This window comes from Anguilla rostrata, chromosome 11 (genome assembly GCF_018555375.3).
Source record: "Anguilla rostrata isolate EN2019 chromosome 11, ASM1855537v3, whole genome shotgun sequence".
In the NCBI taxonomy this organism is placed as follows: Eukaryota; Metazoa; Chordata; class Actinopteri; order Anguilliformes; family Anguillidae; genus Anguilla; species Anguilla rostrata.
Genome location: NC_057943.1, coordinates 14,959,935 through 14,980,013, shown reverse-complemented (window position 1 = coordinate 14,980,013; position 20,079 = coordinate 14,959,935). Strand labels below are relative to the sequence as shown.

Sequence of the window (20,079 nt, the reverse complement as noted above, 5' to 3'; positions counted from 1 at the left end):
ATGCTTCACAATTACAGGTCTCCCTAAAATTGTCTAACGAGCATCTGCTTTGGCTGACCACGCCGAGGAAAGTTAGGCCAAGGTGTTGCCCTGTGTTCAATAGCAACTGGTTTTCTATGAGCTGCTTGCCATACCCCATCATTATGCACAGGGAGGCAGCTGTGGGAAAGGTGGCAGGAGGCTGTTCTTTGATGAGGCAGAGTTGCTGGAGAGGCTCTAGGCACGGTCTACACTTAATGAGAGAGCTGTGTGAACGGGCATCATCCATGAAGCTTTGGGACCACTGAGGCCATCTGGTTTTAACATGGGAACAAAGAATAATCAGCATGGGCAAGTGTGTGAGAGAGAGAGTGAGAGAAAGACTGAGTAAGAAAGCAAAAGTAAGAAAGAGGGTATAAAGGTTTTAAAAACTTAGTCCAAATTTAGTTGAACAGGGATTTCAAGAGAAAAAAAAGGGAGACAAGAAGAGTCGGGCAAAGAGATAAAAAAAATGGAAAGTGAAAGAGAGAAAGAGAAAGGGAGGGAGGGAATTGAGAGGAAAAATATGGAGATATCAGTCACACCACTGCCAAAATGAGTATTTCCCAGTCTGCTCAGGGCAGAATAGGTTGCCTGTGTGAGAACCACACAAAGACCAGCTCTGTTCTTCCATGAGAACGAATGATTTACAACTGCAACCTAAAACTGAGGACCCTACAAATGCCAACCAGAGATACCTATGCCCAGCACAGCCTGCAAGGGCACTGTAAGAAAACTGCATTGATCTATTCTCAAAAGCCCCATCAGACGCACAGCATACATGAAGTAATCTTTGCTTCCTCCTCCACTTCCTTTTCCCTCTCAGACCTTCTGAAATTCACTGCCTTGGGGGCGGAGGGGAGGGGAAGCTAATTCATCTCTGCTCCTACACATAAACAGACCTGTTCCCTCTGCGAACCCCTCCCTCATCCTCCAATTCCCCGCTCCCTCCTCTCTCTGCCATACAGCAGTGCAGTGTTCTGGCAGGCTTTCCAGCCCATTGTTCTGTGAGCCACAGTTCCGGAGTCTCTGCCTACACATCTCAGGCTTGTCGCTACCATTGCCAGGGGCGATGGCTTGATCCTCACCTGGCCTAAAGAGAACAGAGGAATTACAGGTACAAACACCTGCTAAATGTAAAAGGAAATAGAAAAAAAAAATCTAAACACGCCACTCAATTAAACTCCAAAAAAAAAGACAAACAAAGACCCCACGGGAAATAGAGCCTAGGTCGCTACAAAGCAAGAGGAGAAACAGAAAGCTTCTGAGAGACTCTCCTCTTTCATCTGTGGGTTAGGCATTCATCCGTTCAGGAAAGTTATTCCTCCTCTGTTTAATCTGCTTTTTGGGGGGAGGTATATGTAAAGTAGGACTCGCACTTTACAAGCCACTAATTTAATCTTCCTTTTAATAAAAAAACCTTCAAACAAGCCTTTCATTTTCATTTACTGTGGTGCACATGAACACTCTGTACTTTCCCCACGAATGCTAATCTCCTTGGAGATGCATGTGGGAGGTAAAGACTGTCTCCCTGCACAAGCACAAGCATATCCGCTGTCTGCACAGGATCGTTTGAGCACTTGGGAGGGCCCACAATGGAAGCAAAAGACAATTCAAATTACTGCAGTACACTTGTATCACAACACATCCCCTATAACATTGTCACTCACGCAAAGAAGCATTCATTTAGAGGATTCTAGAGGCTGGCAGAATCGGGTTAAACACAGGCTATGAGACAGCCATCACTAGCTGGAGCAAAATAGATGCGTTTACTGAATTGACTTGACAGACTTCTTGAAAATATCGCTTTGTAAGTGTTATTATTTCACTTATTAAATGACTTTCTCCACCTGCCCCTCTCCACGCCCAGAAAGGCTGAAAAGCCCTGACTGAGTGCAGGTTTGTGCCAGCCACATGCAGACAGCCTTCACGGGGCCTGTCAACATGGTACTGAGCTGCTCAATAATTGCCTCAGGCTTGGGCCCTTCGGAGAGCATCGCTGGCAGGCCCGCCAGGCTACCAGCAGGTCATTGCAGCCTTTACACAGAGCAGCTCTCCCTAGTCTCACAGACCCCTCCATCACTCCTCAACACTGGGTCCTCATTCACTTTATAAATCAGAAGGAAAAGCTGTTCAGTTAGGACCCAGCAGAGACTTTGCCACGTCTGCAAGGGTAACAAAGTGGTAAAGAACTGCAAGAGGACAGCGAGAGAGAGAGAGAGAGAGAGAACTGCAAGAGCACAACAGGAGAGAGAGAGAAAGAGAGAAAGAAGAGAGAGAGAGAGAAACAAAAGAGAGCGAGACATCAAAGTAAAGCTGACAAGAGCTAATAGATACATCCTGAAGATGGATTCTTTAAAAAAAAATAAAAAATAGTCATGAGGTTTGCAGAGCTGCTGCCCTAATGCCTTTTACATCTCTCCAAGCCTGAGTCTCAGAGGGTTGCTCCACCCCTCTGTTAGACCTGCCTGTTCCCCCCCAGCGGAGCACGCATGACCCCAGAGAAGCACACCAATTCCATCTGGTCCACATATCAGAACAGTGAAGCTCCTGTGCAGAAGAAAGGGAACACCCACAGCACACGCTGGCCATTACTGTCTATAGCGCACGTGGGCGCTTCACTGTGCTTCAGTCACAGCTCAACAACACATTTTCTATTCCGTCCATCTTGGCATCCATACACACCTGAGCAGTGCAGTATGTGGCCATTGTATACTAAAACTGCATTCAAAAGCATTCTGCAGAGTCTGAATGTAGTTTATATTAACTTGCAGACTTATTCTTTGTTGTCACAGTAGAACCCACTAAACTAACTCTGAGCACAAACAATACTGACTTCAATCCTTTTGTGAGTCATCGTGAATTCTACAATAAACTAACACTGCTATTAAATTAATATGAGTGGTGGTTACTCTATCAGAATGGCTGACAACAGCTGTTTTAAATCCCAATAGGTACAAAGAGAACATGGAAGCACTTCCAGACATCAAATGATTGAAACTGCCAGCCAGTCCCTTCTGTAGTCCATCAGAAATAATATCTTGTTCTAAATATACCTGGTTATAGTTTCAGAAATTTGAGAACTCCTTTATTCGAGAATATAACACAAGATAATGATAAAAGCAGGCAATTCAGACCATCAAGGCTCATCAATGTGTCAAGTCATAGCACTATTTCAAGCCTATATCTGAACAATCCGATGGTCCAATATGAGTTCTGGTAGACTATTCCAAGAATGAATAACTTGTGCATAAAAACTTACTTGTGTTAATATGATATTTGCCTTTAACAGCCCTACAGAACTATTTTTGTACTGCACCCAATTAACTCCTTTTAGAAAATTAAGTTTCAATCGAACCTTCCCTCACACAAAAGAGCCAATGTCTCTTCCATACAGTTCTACCCTGTATATTTGGCACCTGGGACCAATTATGTGTTTTTGTTTTTGTTATTTGAGAGATTCTTTGTCCTTCATCTAGTGTAGTACTCAGGCATTAAATCACGAATATAACTTCTCTTTGTATAAATTTTTTCTGTAGTTCCCAACATCTATCCTATTTGATTTTCACCAATTAAAAAAAAAAAAAATGTATAATACATGACATGCACACTAATATAGCAATCTTACCCTGATTACGGAAAACTCTGATTATGGTCATGAAAACGGATTTATTTGATCATTTTATCTGCATAAAGTTATGATAGGTGTATTCAAAACTGAAGATATTTTTTGGATTTTCTGTATTTTTGCTCAGTAATTATATAATAAATATAACAATTGGTCATTCTTTCATTACAAATTATTTTGTAACATCATTAATGATACGCTTATCCCCTCTCTTGTTTTGGGTGCCTAGTGGAGGAGTAACAATGCAATGAAAGATCAAATTCTAATTCAAATTCAAGTTTGTTTCCTATTGACATATTGTGACAAGAAACCATTTAAATTCATCTGAGAAAGATCCAGGTGTATCAAAATGCCTTTAAAATGTCTCACACCAAAACTTGATCCTATCAGTTAAAATAATGAGCAAATATTAACATTCACTTTCCACATTCACACTCTATCACACATCATTACATGCTCTTTAAGGACCTAATAAATGGATTTCAAAAATGTGTGATTTTCAGAGACTTCCATTCAAATGCCCTAAATGACTGGACTGGCACATTTACAACATGATTCAGTAGCAAACGGGAATCACAAAAGACATGTTTTTGTAAAGCGCATGTTGAAAATGAAATTTTAAAAAATATTTTCAGCTTGATCTACGCCTTGTCATCCATTAAAAATGAAACAGTATTTAAAACGAGCTTTAAAGAACACAGAATTAACCCTCTCAGAAACAAATGCAGAGGCACTTGTTGGACCCCCCCTCCCCACCCCCACCACCAAAAGCCACAGGGCCACAATGCTAAAATAAACCACCCAGGAAGACTGAGGGTCTCTGGGTTAAGATGCTATTTGTGGTTTAGCCAGGCCCTTTTAGGAGGGCAATAAACATAAAAAGCTCTGCACCAGGATAGTGGGTGACTCAAAGCACCCTACAGTTTAAATAAACCCACACCCCCACCTCATGAGATATCAGACTAGTGTGTGTGGTACAGAGCAGACCCAAGGGTTTCAAACTGGGATACTGGCCATATAAAGAGGCATAGGTTAAAAAAAGAATGTTTATTTTTGAGCCATGGGGATGAAGCAGTGGAAAAAGCATTCCTCTCCTTATCTCCTGCAAACTTCAGATATATCCTCAAATAACACAAAACGGGGCAATTGAGACAAGCAATAAAAATAGGTCAAAGGGACGGATATACCTGAAAGCGGCACGTTGACTTGTAAGGCATGTGAAAATGCCTTCCAAAAAGTCTACTAGTGTTTATGACTATTGGCATAACACATTTGTAAAATGTTCACGTTGGCTGACCGGAATGGCGTCAGTTCTGTTCTCTATGTTGTTACTGCAGCATTTTCATGCACGCACTGTGACAGCAGTGCTGCTATTCAATTACATTTGTGCAAAAAAAGTGCCTACCTGTGGATCTGGGTTCAACGTCACTATGTAAATAAGAACACGGCGTGGAATTATTATTATTATTATTATTATTATTATTATTATTATAAAATGAATATCAGGTAAAAGGGAAAAGTCTTTAAACAAAATGAGAAAATATTTTTAGACCACACTGTCTTATTTTTCCAGAACTTGCTGGAGAAGATAACATGCACACACACACACAGACACAGACACGCATTTACAAATATAGGGGATGATGTGTAGGAACACCTTAATGACATTTGAAAAAAAGGATAACCTACTACGTTGAAACCATCTGAAAACACTTTCAAAAGTTAGGCTACTTACCACATACGAATAATACAATTAACCCGTGCATGTCGGGTTCAAAAATTCTTTGGCTTCTCTCTTTTACCTGAAATGTCAAAAATGAAAATATAAGCGGCAGAGCATTTCTTTTCCTCCAGTCAGTTTAACAACCAGGATTTGAATGCTTGAGTCTGCATATGTCCAATTTTACGCGAAAACATTAAATAAACATTACTTAAAAACTAAATAAACTAGGTCCAAATGCAAAACAAAACAAAAAACTTCACAGCGAAGAAGTTGCACACAAAGTTGTCCACAGTCAAGACGGACTTACGTAATGCTATTATGAAAGTATTTTCTTAAAAACCCTCACTGAAACTTCGGGTCGCTCATTCACTTGTTCTTTTTTACTTACGCTGTCTGTGTACGTACGGATCCTACACTTCCAGTTGCAGCGATAGGCTACAGTTCACACAGTTCTCCGTTTATTCGTAGTCTGAACTGCTGAGAGAAGTTTTGGAGCGCAGTGTGGCTGGTCGATGAAAACTGTGCAGCGGACCCCAATGGGTCCAGGACTGAACCTCGCGAAGACAGAGAAGCGCATTACAGCACTGGATAATAAATCATTCTGGAGCTGTCCAATACGTTGTCCTCTTGATAGCAAACATATATAACCCAGTTACATATTTTATTTGGGCAAACTTACAGTTCTCTGAATTGAAAGAATCTTTGTAATTCCGAAAGATAAATAATATGTTTTCCGGTTATGTAAAACCAGACAACAGTTCATATAAAGTCAACGGTTAATGGCTAGATGCCAGTATGTAGCATGTATAAAGAGAACATTCACCAAAATAATTAAATACAGTTATACTTCTGGATTACAATGGTGGGTGCTGCACCCATCACTTTAAGAACTCCAGCACTGGTTTTGGAACTACCTTCTACTGAAACTGGAATGCGCGTTCACGAGAACGAAATCAAAGGACTCACTTTGATTGTTTAAGTAGACAGGGCTCCCCCACCCACCACCATACAGCAGGTGACATTTAAAAAGTATATATAAAAAAGGATATATATGTATATATACACACACACACACATACTGAATGAACTGAGTGAAATACCTTCTAAAGCACCATCCCCAGCATTCCCAGACACCAAAAAATGATCCTTTCTGTGCAGATATACAGTGAGGTTTGAAAAGGATCAGCTTTTTAAACATTTTAGAAAGTGATGTTGGTAAATGAACAATCTTGAATGAATCTTGAAACCACATAAAATGTAGACTGCTGCAATATGGCTTATAACTGATAAACTGTTTGATTCGCACACAATCACCAAAAGCTGAATAAAATTTTTAACAAGAAAAGCGCAAACAGATAATTACAAGGATAACCCCTGCACATTTTAGCAGATGTTTTTCAACCCCCATGACACACTCAGAGCCCCACGTGCATTGCACGTTGGAAAAGGGGATGAAAATCACTGATCCTAAAACTGATTCTCACAAAGGAATTACCCAAGGACAGTGACCCCTAACTGGAGAAGGAGCAAAGATGTGAAGTCTCTCCTCCCCACACTTCCCACCTCTTCACAGCAAGATAAATACTGGCCAGCATAAGACATATAAACAGCAAAAGTTTATTTCTTATTGTGACATCACATTATGCATTTGCGTAGGAAATCCTAAAGCAGTGTGAAAATTGTATAACTTATGACTGCACACTCTGTGGCCCTTTAACAGTTTTTTTGAGAGAACAATAAATTCCCATGCTCATGGCACAACAGTATTTTCCCACCAGGAACTATCTAATATTCTTAGCTCCAGAGAACAGATTTCTTACCCCATGTGGAAGCGTGAAATAACCTTATATTGCTCCACATTACACCCACTAATAGCAGGCTCATACATTCAAGAGTGACAGGTTTTATTTCTCCTCTTGCCTGATGTCCACTTAAAGACTCAGTGGTATTACCTATATAATCCATATAACTATTTTTATGCCCCAGGTTTCAAATAAATCAAATTATAAAATAAAAAAAGTTTTCTCAGTTCCCTCATTTGTTCTCTGGCGCCCCCTTGTGTTGGAAACTTTGATGCTCCTTGCTTCCCCTACCACAAGGACCAAAATTCTGTTTCAGTCAGGAATAAATGTAATTTTTATGCCAGTAAATAGGCAAGTGTAGGAAATGCAGTGTAAATAAATGCTCAAAAAAATTTCAAACATTATATCAAATGTATATTTATTTTTTCCATTTTCCATAGTTGTCTATGTCAATAACAATTTCATAGCTTATATGCATAATTATTATTCACTTTTGGTTTATGAAAATTCAATAATTAGACATCCTCCAAGATGCTAATTTCTATAGTTCAGTCTCTTGAGTCAAACTGCATTATTCTTCATGAAACCTGTTGATAGATAGGATTGCATTTTAGGTGCTATAGTGCCTGTGTTCTTCCAGAAATGTCAACGACTGGGTTTCCCATTGTTTGAAAATAATGTCAGCATGGGAGAAACAGAAAGCTGTTCAGCCCAAAAATACCAAATCTTCATGCTATACAGTATTTACTTGTGTCTCCGATATGAGAAGGTGGTTTTGAATGGACATTTGCTGAGGACGGGCATATGGCTGTTCTGCATATAGAAGCTGATATCCAATTGATGAGTTTTTCTCCTGAATTCATACAATAACAAAAAAAAAATGTTTTGCCCATTTACAGGCATGGTAAATTTAATAAATACCACATACGGTACAAGGGTGCCGATGTACAGTAATGCTAAAAATGACGAGAGGAGCTGTTTTTAGGCACAGGTACACAGAATGTCCCTTTGGAGGGCGAACCTGCAGGGTCAGAGGACTACGGATGCTTCCTCTCGGGCTGCGGTTTGAGAGGCTCAGGAGAGCGGGAGCTGCTTCACTGGCAGGTGCTGTATCGCTTGGCGCTCTCGCGTAAGACGTCTCGCACGCTGGTGACATTCTGTTCCAGCTCGGCCAGCTTCAGCCTCTGGGCATTCATTGTCCTCTCATTCTGCTTGAACTTCTTCTCTAGTTCTGCGATACAAAACAGACACCAATATACATGCTCAGGATAAAAAATATTATGGCCCAGGTTTTCAGATAAACATAACATCTATTTGCTATGCCAAGAACACAGTAAGCAGTGACTAGACAGAAAAAGGAAATTTCGGGAAAATATCCAGGACAAATATAAACATTTCTAAAACCACATGGAGACATGCATTGAATGCTGACGTATTGTAACATCTTTACTAAAGTAAACAAGTAAAATTATAAGAGATTAAAGACTTACTTTTGGGCAGAATAATACAGTACATTGCACATGTTCCCTCCTGGTCCATACAAACTGTTTTTAAGGAGTTTACTGGGGGATAAAGGGGTACTTGCAGCAGTTCAGCTTACACTGAGGGACTCTATAGAGTCCGTATGAGGCTGGAACATGGACTGCATCGGAGGGGTCTAAATTAACTCCCGTCCTGTTTCATGATTTTCTGCTCACTGCAAAAACCTGTCTTAAGTGTTTAAGTCTTGTAATAAGATTTTAAATCAATTTTATTTTTCTCTGAAGTAGCACATATTAGCTTGTTTTAAGTTACTGTTTGCTTGGCAAGCAAATTTCCTTACCCCATTAGCAAATTTTGAAATGAGTCAAACTGTCTCACCTCACTGTCAATATTTTTGTCTTATTTAGAAAAAAAAAAAAAAAATTAAGTCTAAATATAAGACTAAAATATTTGTTGCAACGAACTTTGGTTTTTGCCGTGTTCATAGATAGTCTGCCTCATTCACACTCCCTTCATGGCTGTCCGAACAGGACGGGCAATTACAGATTTTAGTGTGGCCATAAAATTGCCAAACCAGACTACAAAGCTGGAGCGAGTGATACTTTCTATGACTGCCTGATAGACAGGTAGCATGACTCTGACTAATTTTGTGGGAAAAAAAGACATAGCAGGAGACTGGAGCCAACACTATGTACCTGGACACTCTAGCACAGGTTATTGTCAGTATGCACACCCAAATATTTGGGAATGGACATGTACTACATCCACAGTTTAAATAACCAGAGCCATGTGGTGACCAACACATTTGGGGTTTTCATTACAGATTCAGGTTTCAGTATTCTAAAGGCTAATGCTATATTTTCAATGCTACTGGTTCATTTAGGATTCCAAGCGTGAGACCGGACATGTGATAACAAGGCTACTGGCAGGGACAAGAAAAAGGCAGCTAGCCCAGCCTTCATAGCATCGATCCTTCACACGGCAGCACAAACTACTGCTTCATCCCCGCGACCCCCCGGCGCTGACGTACTGTGTAACATCTCCATTCCCTTGGTAGCTTTCATCAGTAGGTCCTCGGCTTGCTTCTTGATCTCTTTTGCCCTCTTGCCCACTTCACCCAGACCCTGTGCCCCCTCTCCTAGGCTGTCCACTTTATCCTGGAGTTCCTTGTACTTTGCCTCTGCATCCTTGAGCTCCTGAAATACCAACGAAAAAGCCAATTCAAAAGAAATACAACAGCACTGCCACAGGTAGAAACAGGAATAAATGACAGAAATCCAATTACAGTGCACAAATAAAGAATATACACAAAGCTCTAAAGTACAATCGCATCTCTTACTCATATTAGTGGTGAAAGAAACCTTTAATTTCCCCTCTGCGTGTGTTATACTTGTCAGCTGAATTGTGGGAGGTACAGATGTAAAAACTGAACCTTCATCCTCATTTTGTGACCAAGGCAGCTCCTCCAGTTTTTGACAGACAATATCCAGGGTGTGACATTACATGTTTTCTCACAAATAATGATGAAACGTGTCAGAGTTGTATAGATGTGCATGCACAATGAAGTAACACTGCTATGCTTATGCCACTGGATGTCCTCTATATATGTGGGAGTCCTATATTGGGTTAGGGAGTATATTAGGGAATTCTAAACTGAAAAACCATTGAGTCATGGAAAATGTTAACAGTGTCTTTGCTCGCAAAAATACACGCACCTGGTCCAGTCCCATGGCAGCCTTGGTGGCATTATCAGACTTGTCCTTGGCATCCTGTGCCATCTCTCTGTTCTGCTCTGTCTTATTCCTCAGTGACTCTATCTCCTTTGAAAGGTTGGCCAGTCGCATCATGGCATCCATTTGCTTGTTTTCCATATCCACAAGTTTGTTCTCTACCTGCATACACAATTAGGGGAACAATTAATCATAATCATGCAGCTATAGTTACAGTTATCCTGCTTAAATCTACAGCCTAATATCTTAGAGCCTAATAGCAATAGAGAAACAGAGACTTGTGATGAGTGCATTTACCAAGTGAACCACATAGGATAGGACACAAACCACTGAATTTTATTATTTAAAAAAAAATCAATTGTAGGAGATAAAGAACAGACAGTGAACTAGATGTAATCACTGGCAATCCTGGACTGTGATTACTGTTCACACAAGCAGAGTTATGCAGTTTAGTTCACTGTACCAAAGATGTGGCATGACGAGTGCTGTTGATGCTCTTTTTGGCATCTTTCAAGGCCTTCTCTGCCATGGTGATGGCTTTCTGTGCGGTGTCCAGTGCCAGCTTTGTCTGGTTTGCAATGTCCTTTACCCCTTCAGCCTGTTTCCTGCACACAGAAAATGCCATGAATATTTTCACTCTCTGATTGTATCAGTTATACACCCTCTATTAGTGTCAGCGATATACCCACTGTTAGTGTCAGTTATCCACGCTCTGTTAGTGTCAGTTATACACCTACTGTTAGCGTCAGTTATACACCCTCTGTTAGTGTCAGCTATACATTCTATTTGTGAAACTTAATACTGACACAATCCCAGAAACCACTAAGCCCAGTACATGAATGTCACACATACTGGACACAGAGTATTGAAAAAGAGTTCACCGTCCATCAGCCAGCACAGGCAAAACCTGACAACAGAGTCTGTGTCTCTTACTTGGCATCCAGGGCATTGTTGAGCAGTTCCTTGGCTTTTTGGAGCTGGAGGGAGGTGCTGTTGAAGATACTCTCCACATCAGTGAGGTTTGCTATGCTATCCCGGATCTCCTGCACCAAGCGTGCCAACATGCTGTTGTTGACTGGCAGGGAGATGGCCAGCACCTGCTGGGCCACCTTCTCAATGCTCTCTGGGTCTGCTCCCTCCTCTGCAGCACACACCCAAAGAGGCACAAACATCAAACCACTCACACAGTCTCCCCGAGGAACAAACATGAACGTCATCAGAAAAAAAAGAATAAATTAAACAACATAGGAACAAAATGTAGCATACTGTATGCCATAAGGAGGTATGAATCCATTCATTTAAACTGTGGTATCAACATTGCTATTCTAAGTTAACATTTACCAGAATTTGTTAGGGCAATGCAGTTGAGAATTTCCAAGAAAACTAACTAATATTATGATTTAAGTATGAAAAAATGAGAAAAATCAGCAAAAGGAAGTGAGTCACAATGCAGTTCTTGGCACCCTTTGGGTTATTTGTCTCCATTTCTCATACTATTAATTAAGCTTTCTTTGACAATTTTGCTAATGTTTAAGTTGGATAAGTTGCAGGTGTGCCTGACACACACTGAAACAACAGGCACAACAGAAACAGCAGCTCACTAAGCTCCTGTGAGAGGGATCTGGAATTTAGCTAATCATACATGATTAGAAGCTGCAGGACTATGGTTCAATCACCATTCAGTTTGTCGGTTCAATAGACCACACTAGCAAAGCGAACCTGTCAAGAAGTCTTTGATCTTCTGGATGAAATCTTTGAGCTGATTGTTGGACTTTTCGAAGATATCCTTCTTCTTCTGTGCCTTCTCCAGGGTACCCATGGCTTGTGTCTTCACATTCTGAGTCAGCATCTCAATGTCCTGGAGCTGAACACAGCAGTACCACAGTGAAAAACATGTATTCGTGTCTACCGGTGCGTGCACACAGAGGGGCTCTAGAACACACACGTGTGGCTTCAGTTACTTTCACATCATCCTCTGATTGTCCCATGTAATACCCAAGGGACGGTTAATGTAGGCACCTTCTTTGCGACTCTCTGCAGTTCCTCGCTGGCTGTGCTGATGTTGCCAGCGGCCTCCTTGGCCAGTTTCAGGGCTCGAGCAGATGTGCTCACGGCTCCATCGCACCCCTCCCCACCGCACAGCCTCTGCCCCCTGTCGTCACGACAACCAGCGCCCCCGCAGAGGCTGTCCGGGCAGCTGCCATTGGTGCTTGTGTTTGCATGGCCACCGCACACCTGGAGAGATGGTCAAACATGGGGTAACAGAGGTCACTCAAGTGGAACCTCCCCAGGCAATAGGGAAAAGGGGGATGTGCCATAACACCTGGCAGAGGAGCACAGGAAGGAGGTTAAAAGACACCTGGTCTACAGTCACACCCAGGAAATAGTCCTATCTAAGGAAAGATCAAGAGGGCAGCCATAATAAATCCTAATGCCTGCATAAATCCATTTGGCTCAACAGTATGTTCCTGCACACAGCAAATAGGTTAAGTGTTAAAGTGATAAAGTGGATTTGATTACTCTTGGACTTATGTAATTTGTTAAATGAGTTAAATGACATTTAAAATTTTACTGTATAGGTAAGAGGTGGAAAGGTGTAAGAAAGTAACATTCTGTTTGGCAGGAATAAATGAAACAGAGGGGGAGGGGTGTACATGCAGTTAAAGCAGAAAATGAATTTCCTGTTGTTTAGGGTATTTGGGAGTAAAAGAGAATGGATGTTAAACCATTTCTGCAATGGTTGTTAAACCATCCTTTGGGGGCACAACTGCTTACTGTCCTTATACAAATTAGTATAAGTGGAAATGAATTATGATGTAGAGAATCAAGAGGCTAAGCTAAGAAGAAAGCTTGGTCAATAAAAACAAGGTATCTGATGAAAAGCTGAGTTTCATTGTTTACCCGCTCCTGTGAGGCCGGTGGGCAGGTTTCTCACCTTGTCGCTCACTTGGTCCACCTTCCTGCCCAGCTCTTTGGCTTTACTGTCCAGCTCTGCCAGGGATTTTTTCTGAGCCGCCATGGTGCGCTGGAACTTGTCTCGTCTGCTCTTGAGCAGGTCCTCGGCCTCCTTCCGCGTCTTCTGCGACTGCCCCACCGGGCTGTCGGGACCGGACACGGAGGCGTTGCATTTCCGCTCGGCATCCTGAGACTCCCGGTAGTACTTACGGATGTGGTCAAGCTGTTCTGGAATGAAAGAGAGAAAGGAAAGTTTATGCGCTGCTATAACAAGAAGTCAGCTTCAAAGGCCACCCCCCACAGCAAGGTGAAGCAGGAGTATATCATTAATGAGGCCAAGCATAATTGAGCAGGCTGGGTTTGTCATGCTCATTGTCCTCTCTTTATCTAAATGTCTTCATGGACATAGTCTGTGTCCTCAGCATTTATACCAGAGCTTTAAGTAATATTCAGTGTCATTCCTGAACTCCTCAAAGTATTTGCTCATTTTCAACCCATGCCGTTAAGTGCAGTTCCTGTTGCATTGATTCAGCAGATGGAGATGGTAGATTGTCTTCCTTTTCTTGTTTTCAGGCCATTTAATCCATCAGGTTTATTATTTTTATTTAGCTCCCTACCAAATGCATTTCATTTGTTTATGAGGTTTGTTCATGTCTACTAACGTCAACTTGCATGGCCAAAAAACAAATCAAGCCATATAATTGTCAATTCATTTTTAATTGTGTGAGGTTCTGTAATAGTAACAGTAAGTAAAACTAAATCATTTTATTTCTAAATGATCATTCATCCATTAGCTTTTATATTGCATTAGATACACACTGGGGGGCAGCTGATCAGACTGTATCGGACCTGTAAGATAGCATCAGCCTTAAAAATTATTTTAAGATGTCCATGATTATGCAGAAGGCTTTGAAAAGATTCTAATTAGCCTATTCAAACACATTCAAATGAAGCCCTCTCAGGAGAAGCGCCATGCTAATGGCAGCACATTTGAAGCAATTAAGGTGATCATCGATGCAGAACATTTCAGAAATTTGCAACCCACATGCGTGCTCCTCTGTTATTTGAACTTAACAATAGGATCTAGATTACAAACCAATTTTCTAAACCAATCTCGATAGTAAGGACTGGTAGTGACAAAAGCTCATAAGAAATTGGGCTTAATTAATGTCTTCATCTAAAACTCCACCCCCAGCTACAGGCTGTGGGAGGAGAGTAAGAACCTGGTAAAGAAATGGGTGGATGATGGGCATATAGGTCCCACGGCTTCTGTAATTAATGATGTATTCAGTATGCATTTTTCTTTTTTCATTTTTTTCCACAATAATTAAGAAAGTTACTATTTTTTCATTTGTATGTTACACTTGGGTTATTATGTTACACTTTGGTTATTCAGCAGAACCTTAATGGAACATTGTAAAGAGTCGCAGTAATGTTTTGTGACAGCTGAGGATAACTGCTGTGCAGCGGGGAATGGGAGTTACCCTCGAAGCCGGCGCTGAGGTAGTTCTCCAGCTGCCGGCGAAGCTGGGCCAGCGTCGCGTTCAGGTCCCTCAGCTGCTGCTCCGCCTGGGTGAGGTTCCGCTGCAGTCCCCGGTCCTTCTGCGCCGTGTCGTTCAGCTCCTGCGCGATCGCCATCAGCCGCCCGTCAGTCAGCGCAATCTCCGCCCTGACGCGGGGAAACAGGCAGACCCACAGCGGAGGTGAATCATCACCTCCATTTAAGCTACTGCAAACACACAAACAGCAGCTGGAGGAGCATGATCACGGCTTTTATTTTTTTAAGACTGTTAACAAATACGTCTTATTATAATGCGACGCCTAGTGGCGAGTTTATAATCACCAAAATTAAGAGGGAAAAGACACAGCTGTAACATAATTCATGGGAAGTGGGTTACAGTATTGTGAAAGGCCATAGACAAATCAAAAGCTAGTGGACTTCACAGCTAGGATTCTGAGAATTAACATTCTATCACTACTCTACTCAGGACTCTACTCTTCCTCAGATTTACCCATAAGCTAAAAGAAACACTGTGTGATAATATCTCCTTTATTGATAGTGGAATGTATTCCCGATACAATTACATGATTAATAGCTATCCGCACCTCAGGTCGTCAGTGGTTTGGACGATCAGATTGTAGACCTTCTCCGTGTCTCCATTTTGGATCAGGTCCTTAATAAGGGCCAGTTTTTCCTCCAGAGCCCTGATTCTCTTGTCGCTGGAGCCGGGGACGACCCCACTCTGCAGGATCCTATGGACAGTCTGGTTGATACGGTCCAGTTCGTTCCACAGCTCGCAGGCGATTTCATCCCACTGGGTGAAGCAGGGGTGGCAGGGCACGCACTTGGGGAACGTGCCGGTGAAACCGCGGGAGCACTCGTTGCAGTGCCACCCCGTCGCCCCCTCCCTGCACTTGCACTCCCCCGTCACATGGTCGCACTGCAGCGTCTCCGAGCCCAGCGGGTCACACTTGCATTCTGGCATAGCATCAAGAAAGGGATGAAACACTTCAGACAAAAAAACCATACGCTCAGGAGGGGTAATGACCATGCATTTTTCACATGGCTATAATGTTTTACACTGGTATCAGGTGTAGTTCTTCAACAGAAAGATTTGGCTAGTAAAACCAATTATTCATTGGTCTATCACTGAAGCTACAATTAAGTGGTGCATGTTGAGTATGAAATAGAATTTTGCAGCAGTGCTTAATTTTATTGAAATTGCATTTTCCCTAGGTTTAATTAATCTCCCTCTGTTATACAGTATGTGAGTGTTACGCAATAGCCTCACAAACAACTGACAAGCCACCAGAAAAGAAGCTGGAACACAATGAAAAAGTGGGTGAAATGAGAATGTTGTTCTCGGCTGTGTACCGTGGCACTGGACCTGTGGGTTTCCCCAGTGGTGCTGCTCACACTCAGAACACACCCTCCCTCCAAACCCCGGATGGCACTGGCACTGGCCACTGAACTGCAGAGAGGGGCGGAGCCACAATCAGGGAGCCAAACACAAAGGAAAAAAGCAACTGAGAAAGGCAGCGATTTCTAAAAGACAATGCAAGTAATCAAGAAAAGGCCCATCAGTCACCTTAAGATGGGGATAAATGTAGGCATGCACAGCACTGTCACTGAGCTAAAGAATACCATAGCAGAGCAAACAAAATCCCCAAACAAAGCAGAAAGTGTCCGTGTCTGCATGCTTTTGTGCATTTCCAGCTCTAAGGTGTCATCCTTTTTCTCTTTGTTTGCTTTTTCTCTCTGTTTGCTTTGGGTTTTTAGGGATAATAAATACAGTAGTCAAGTTTACATTTACATTACATTTCTCCAATTAGCAGATTCTTCTATTCAGAGAGACTTGCACAGATTATATTCTTACATACAGCTGGATATTTTTACTAAAGCAGTTCAGGTTTAGTACCTTGTTTGAGGGTACAACAGCAGTGTTCCTGCCAATAGGCTTTGAGTTACAGTGCAAGCCCAGTTCACTAACCATTATAACAGACTGTTAAATATGACACCTTCATTGATTCCTAATGAGGGTAAAATGCACAAAGTAGCACACATCTTGCATTCTGTCCTTGCTCATCCCTGCCATACCATGTTGCAGTGGGGTCCATTGGAGTGTTGGGCGTGGCAGCCACACGGCTCACAGCCTCGCTCTGTTCCAAAGTTCCAGTGGTAGTCCGCACACTGGTCGCAGTTGTGCCCCACCACATTAGGCCGACACGGGCAGGCCCCAGTCCGAGCGTCGCAGCGGCAGATCTCCCCGTCGCAGTAAGGCTGGAGAGTTCCCGCTGTCACGCATGTACACCCTGCAGCCAGGACCAAACAAGCTCACATAACAGGCTAATCATGGCACACAGTGAAATGTGAAAGTAACGTACCACATGATCAGAGCTGTTGTTACACAGGTATACTGCAGATCGGGATGCCAGACTGACAAAACGAATCCCTACAGGCCTCTACAGGCCCACCGAGCTCAGAGCACGGGACATGCACGATGACTTACGCCTGCAGTTCTGCACTAGCGCGTTGCCGTAGTAACCCAGCTTGCATTCAGAGCAGGAACGGCCGTGGGTGTTGTACAGGCACTTTAAGCACTGGCCTGTCCGAGAGTCACATGACTCGGGGTCCCGGGGGTCGATGTTGTTGTTGCATTCACACCTCCGGCACTCTCCGCCCGGCCTCTCTGGGTCCCCGAAATACCCAGGGGCGCAGCGGTCACAGCGAGGGCCTGAACAGCACCATGGAGGACAGGATGGGGAGCAGATAACGTTCAACCGAAACTGATATGGTCTTCATAGTGTTCATCATTTCCCTTGGCTTCTTACTATTCCATCACTACAGTTTCAGCTGTTGTTAGCTGTTTTTTTTCATTAGTTTTCAGTATATTATTAAAGTAAGACGTCTTTGACGCAATATGCAAAGACAAAAGGGTCATTCTAGAAACAATAAATAAATAGGAACCATTTACTATAGTAAATGTCCATCATTATGAAATTGAAAAGCTAACATTGTCCTAAAAATACCTTTGACTCATCATCCACATTCCATTTGAATCTACAAAGGAGGACAGCGTTTAGCGCATTTGCTATGCAGAGAAGCCTTAGGCACTGTCCGCCTTTTGAGTGCCACTTAGTGACAGCAATTCCATTCAGAAGCTAAGTAAGTTGTTTTTGCTGCATGGACTGTTTTGTCAGTGTCTTTTTATAGATGCCCTTGTGAGGAGGTTGTACATAATGAAACTCCTCAACTGCTTACGTTTGTCTTAATCTAAAAACAACCTCCATTACTCATCTCCTGACTCATCGCAATCCTCGGGCTCTGGACAGGCCTGGTAGAGCACGTAGGCATGCAGCAGCCCAGATTCACCCATGGCTTCTCCAGCTTCCCTCACCTGCATACCCCTGTCTACAGTGGCACACTATCTGGTTGGAGTTGTGGTCGGCGTGGCAGGTGTCCCCATTCAAGTGCCCGCTCCCCAGGTGCCCCGGGCAGGGACAGGGGCGGCAGTGCTCTCCGGACCCCAGCACGGGGTTTCCATAGAAACCGTCCACACATCTGGGGTGGATACACACAAAGGAACGTTCAGCAGACAGTCTCTCTCCTCTGGCTCAATGCATTTGTTGCATTAAATGAATTGCAATAGATGAAGCACGTAAACATGGTCAATGACAATACCTGCTTAGCTGAAATTATCATTTAATTCAGGTTCATTTTATTTAACCTTTATTTACCCAGGGTAGATTCACTGAGCACGGATGGTCTTTTGCAGGAATGCCCTGCTTCACACTCATACACATTCACACCTGGGAGCTGCCCAGTACAACCACAATCCTCTATTGTTGGCCACTGAGCAGCTCCATAAAGTAGAAGTAGAAGTCCCCAGTATTTTGTTCCAATCAGATGGATTTGCTCATTTGCACAATAGTTCAGCCAGGATGTAGAACTAATTAGTGAAATCAGCTGGCTGATATCATGGGTGGCAGAAACACATAGCAGGACTTTCGCTTTCTGACCCCTGGTTTCTCTACCTCAAGTTAAATCATACCCACACCAGTCTCTCTCATAACCAAAGTGCTCTGGTGAAATATACAGCTGTGTAAATATGCATTAATAAGGGAGTCTGGCCTTCAGCCACATCTAACAGCCTCACCCCATCCCCACACCCCATTTCTGCCCCCTCACCTGTCACAGCCTTGCCCAGTAGTGTAGTCCCTGCACTCCTGACAGGTGCCCGTCTGAGGATCGCACAGCTCCGCATGCCCGTTGCATTGGCAGCGCTGGCAGTTGGGGAAGCCCCACTGGCCCACCTGGCAGTCGGCGCACTGGCGTCCCGAAGCGCCCTGGTGGCACGGGCACTGGCCCGTCACAGGGTCACACTGGTGGCTCAGGGACCCATGGGAGTGGCACTCACAGGCTGCGGGAGAACATCAGTGAATCTGGTGAGCCACTTGAGCTGGTGAAAAATAACTTTGACATAACTGCCTGTTCAGCAGCATTCAAAATAAGGACACCACACAATACAAAGCTTTCTGTTTAAATACACAATACAATATATCCAGGATGACATTATATCTTTATGTGTTTGCAAAAACTTAGTCGGGTTATGCTTCACACACAGTTTACATGATAATATCAAATAGTGTACATTCCTGGCGATGAACAAGCAGACTGGGAGGAGCCTCACTGCTACACGTTTGACTTTGACTTAGGGCTTGGCTTTGTGCTTTCGCAAGCGTTATCAGCATTCACTCTGAGTGCATCTGAGCATCTACATTTCTCAGTGGACCATCTCAAAACCTTGAAAAACAGGTTTTACCTTTTTATTCTTGAATTCAAAATGGCTCAGCAAAAGCACAGAGACGTGTGGCGTGAACGTAGCTGTGGCCCTCACCAGTGCAGCCGTACGGTCCGAAGCCATATGTTCCAGGTGCGCACTGGTCACAGCGCCGGCCAATCACATTGGGTTTACACTGGCACTGACCCCCGACCCGGTTACATTCAGCACTGAGTGAGCCCTGAGGGTCACAGAGGCAGGCTGCATGATGGTGGGAAAAGGGGGGGGGAGAAAAGTGAGCAGGAGAAAAGACAGAAAGCGAATAATTATTTAATTGTGCCACATCATGCAGCAGAAGGATATATAGAAAATCTAATTACCGCAGGCATGGAAGGCAGACAACAGTTACATAGAATTACTTACACACATGGGAAACGTCTGTACATTGATGGCAAACAGA

The 20,079-nt window shown here is 43.0% G+C and overlaps 2 protein-coding genes across 7 annotated transcripts in view; both read right to left on the bottom strand.

Moving 5' to 3' along the window:
- lamb2 (laminin, beta 2 (laminin S)) overlaps nt 1–6,167 on the bottom strand; it is a 36,275-nt gene extending 30,108 nt beyond the window's left edge. The window contains exons 1-2 of one of the 3 annotated variants that reach the window (XM_064298165.1): nt 5,677–6,167; nt 5,382–5,448 (exon numbers count right to left, since the gene is read on the bottom strand). In XM_064298165.1, coding sequence (XP_064154235.1) covers nt 5,382–5,412 — 31 coding nt within the window. In that variant the 5' untranslated portion in view covers nt 5,413–5,448; nt 5,677–6,167. The remainder of the gene's footprint in view (nt 1–5,381; nt 5,449–5,676) is intronic. The other 2 variants (XM_064298164.1, XM_064298166.1) reach the window with 2 other exon arrangements.
- Nucleotides 6,168–7,572: 1,405 nt separating this feature from the next.
- The window catches only part of lamb2l (laminin, beta 2-like), a 42,675-nt gene continuing 30,168 nt past the window's right edge, over nt 7,573–20,079 (bottom strand). For all 4 annotated transcript variants that reach the window (XM_064298159.1, XM_064298163.1, XM_064298161.1 and 1 more), the window contains exons 20-35: nt 19,737–19,880; nt 19,028–19,259; nt 18,237–18,400; nt 17,349–17,573; nt 16,937–17,151; nt 16,214–16,310; nt 15,445–15,817; nt 14,823–15,007; nt 13,319–13,566; nt 12,403–12,618; nt 12,103–12,247; nt 11,317–11,524; nt 10,847–10,988; nt 10,369–10,545; nt 9,684–9,849; nt 7,573–8,402 (exon numbers count right to left, since the gene is read on the bottom strand). In XM_064298159.1, the coding sequence (XP_064154229.1) occupies nt 8,266–8,402; nt 9,684–9,849; nt 10,369–10,545; nt 10,847–10,988; nt 11,317–11,524; nt 12,103–12,247; nt 12,403–12,618; nt 13,319–13,566; nt 14,823–15,007; nt 15,445–15,817; nt 16,214–16,310; nt 16,937–17,151; nt 17,349–17,573; nt 18,237–18,400; nt 19,028–19,259; nt 19,737–19,880 (3,074 nt within the window). In that variant the 3' untranslated portion in view covers nt 7,573–8,265. The remainder of the gene's footprint in view (nt 8,403–9,683; nt 9,850–10,368; nt 10,546–10,846; nt 10,989–11,316; nt 11,525–12,102; nt 12,248–12,402; nt 12,619–13,318; nt 13,567–14,822; nt 15,008–15,444; nt 15,818–16,213; nt 16,311–16,936; nt 17,152–17,348; nt 17,574–18,236; nt 18,401–19,027; nt 19,260–19,736; nt 19,881–20,079) is intronic.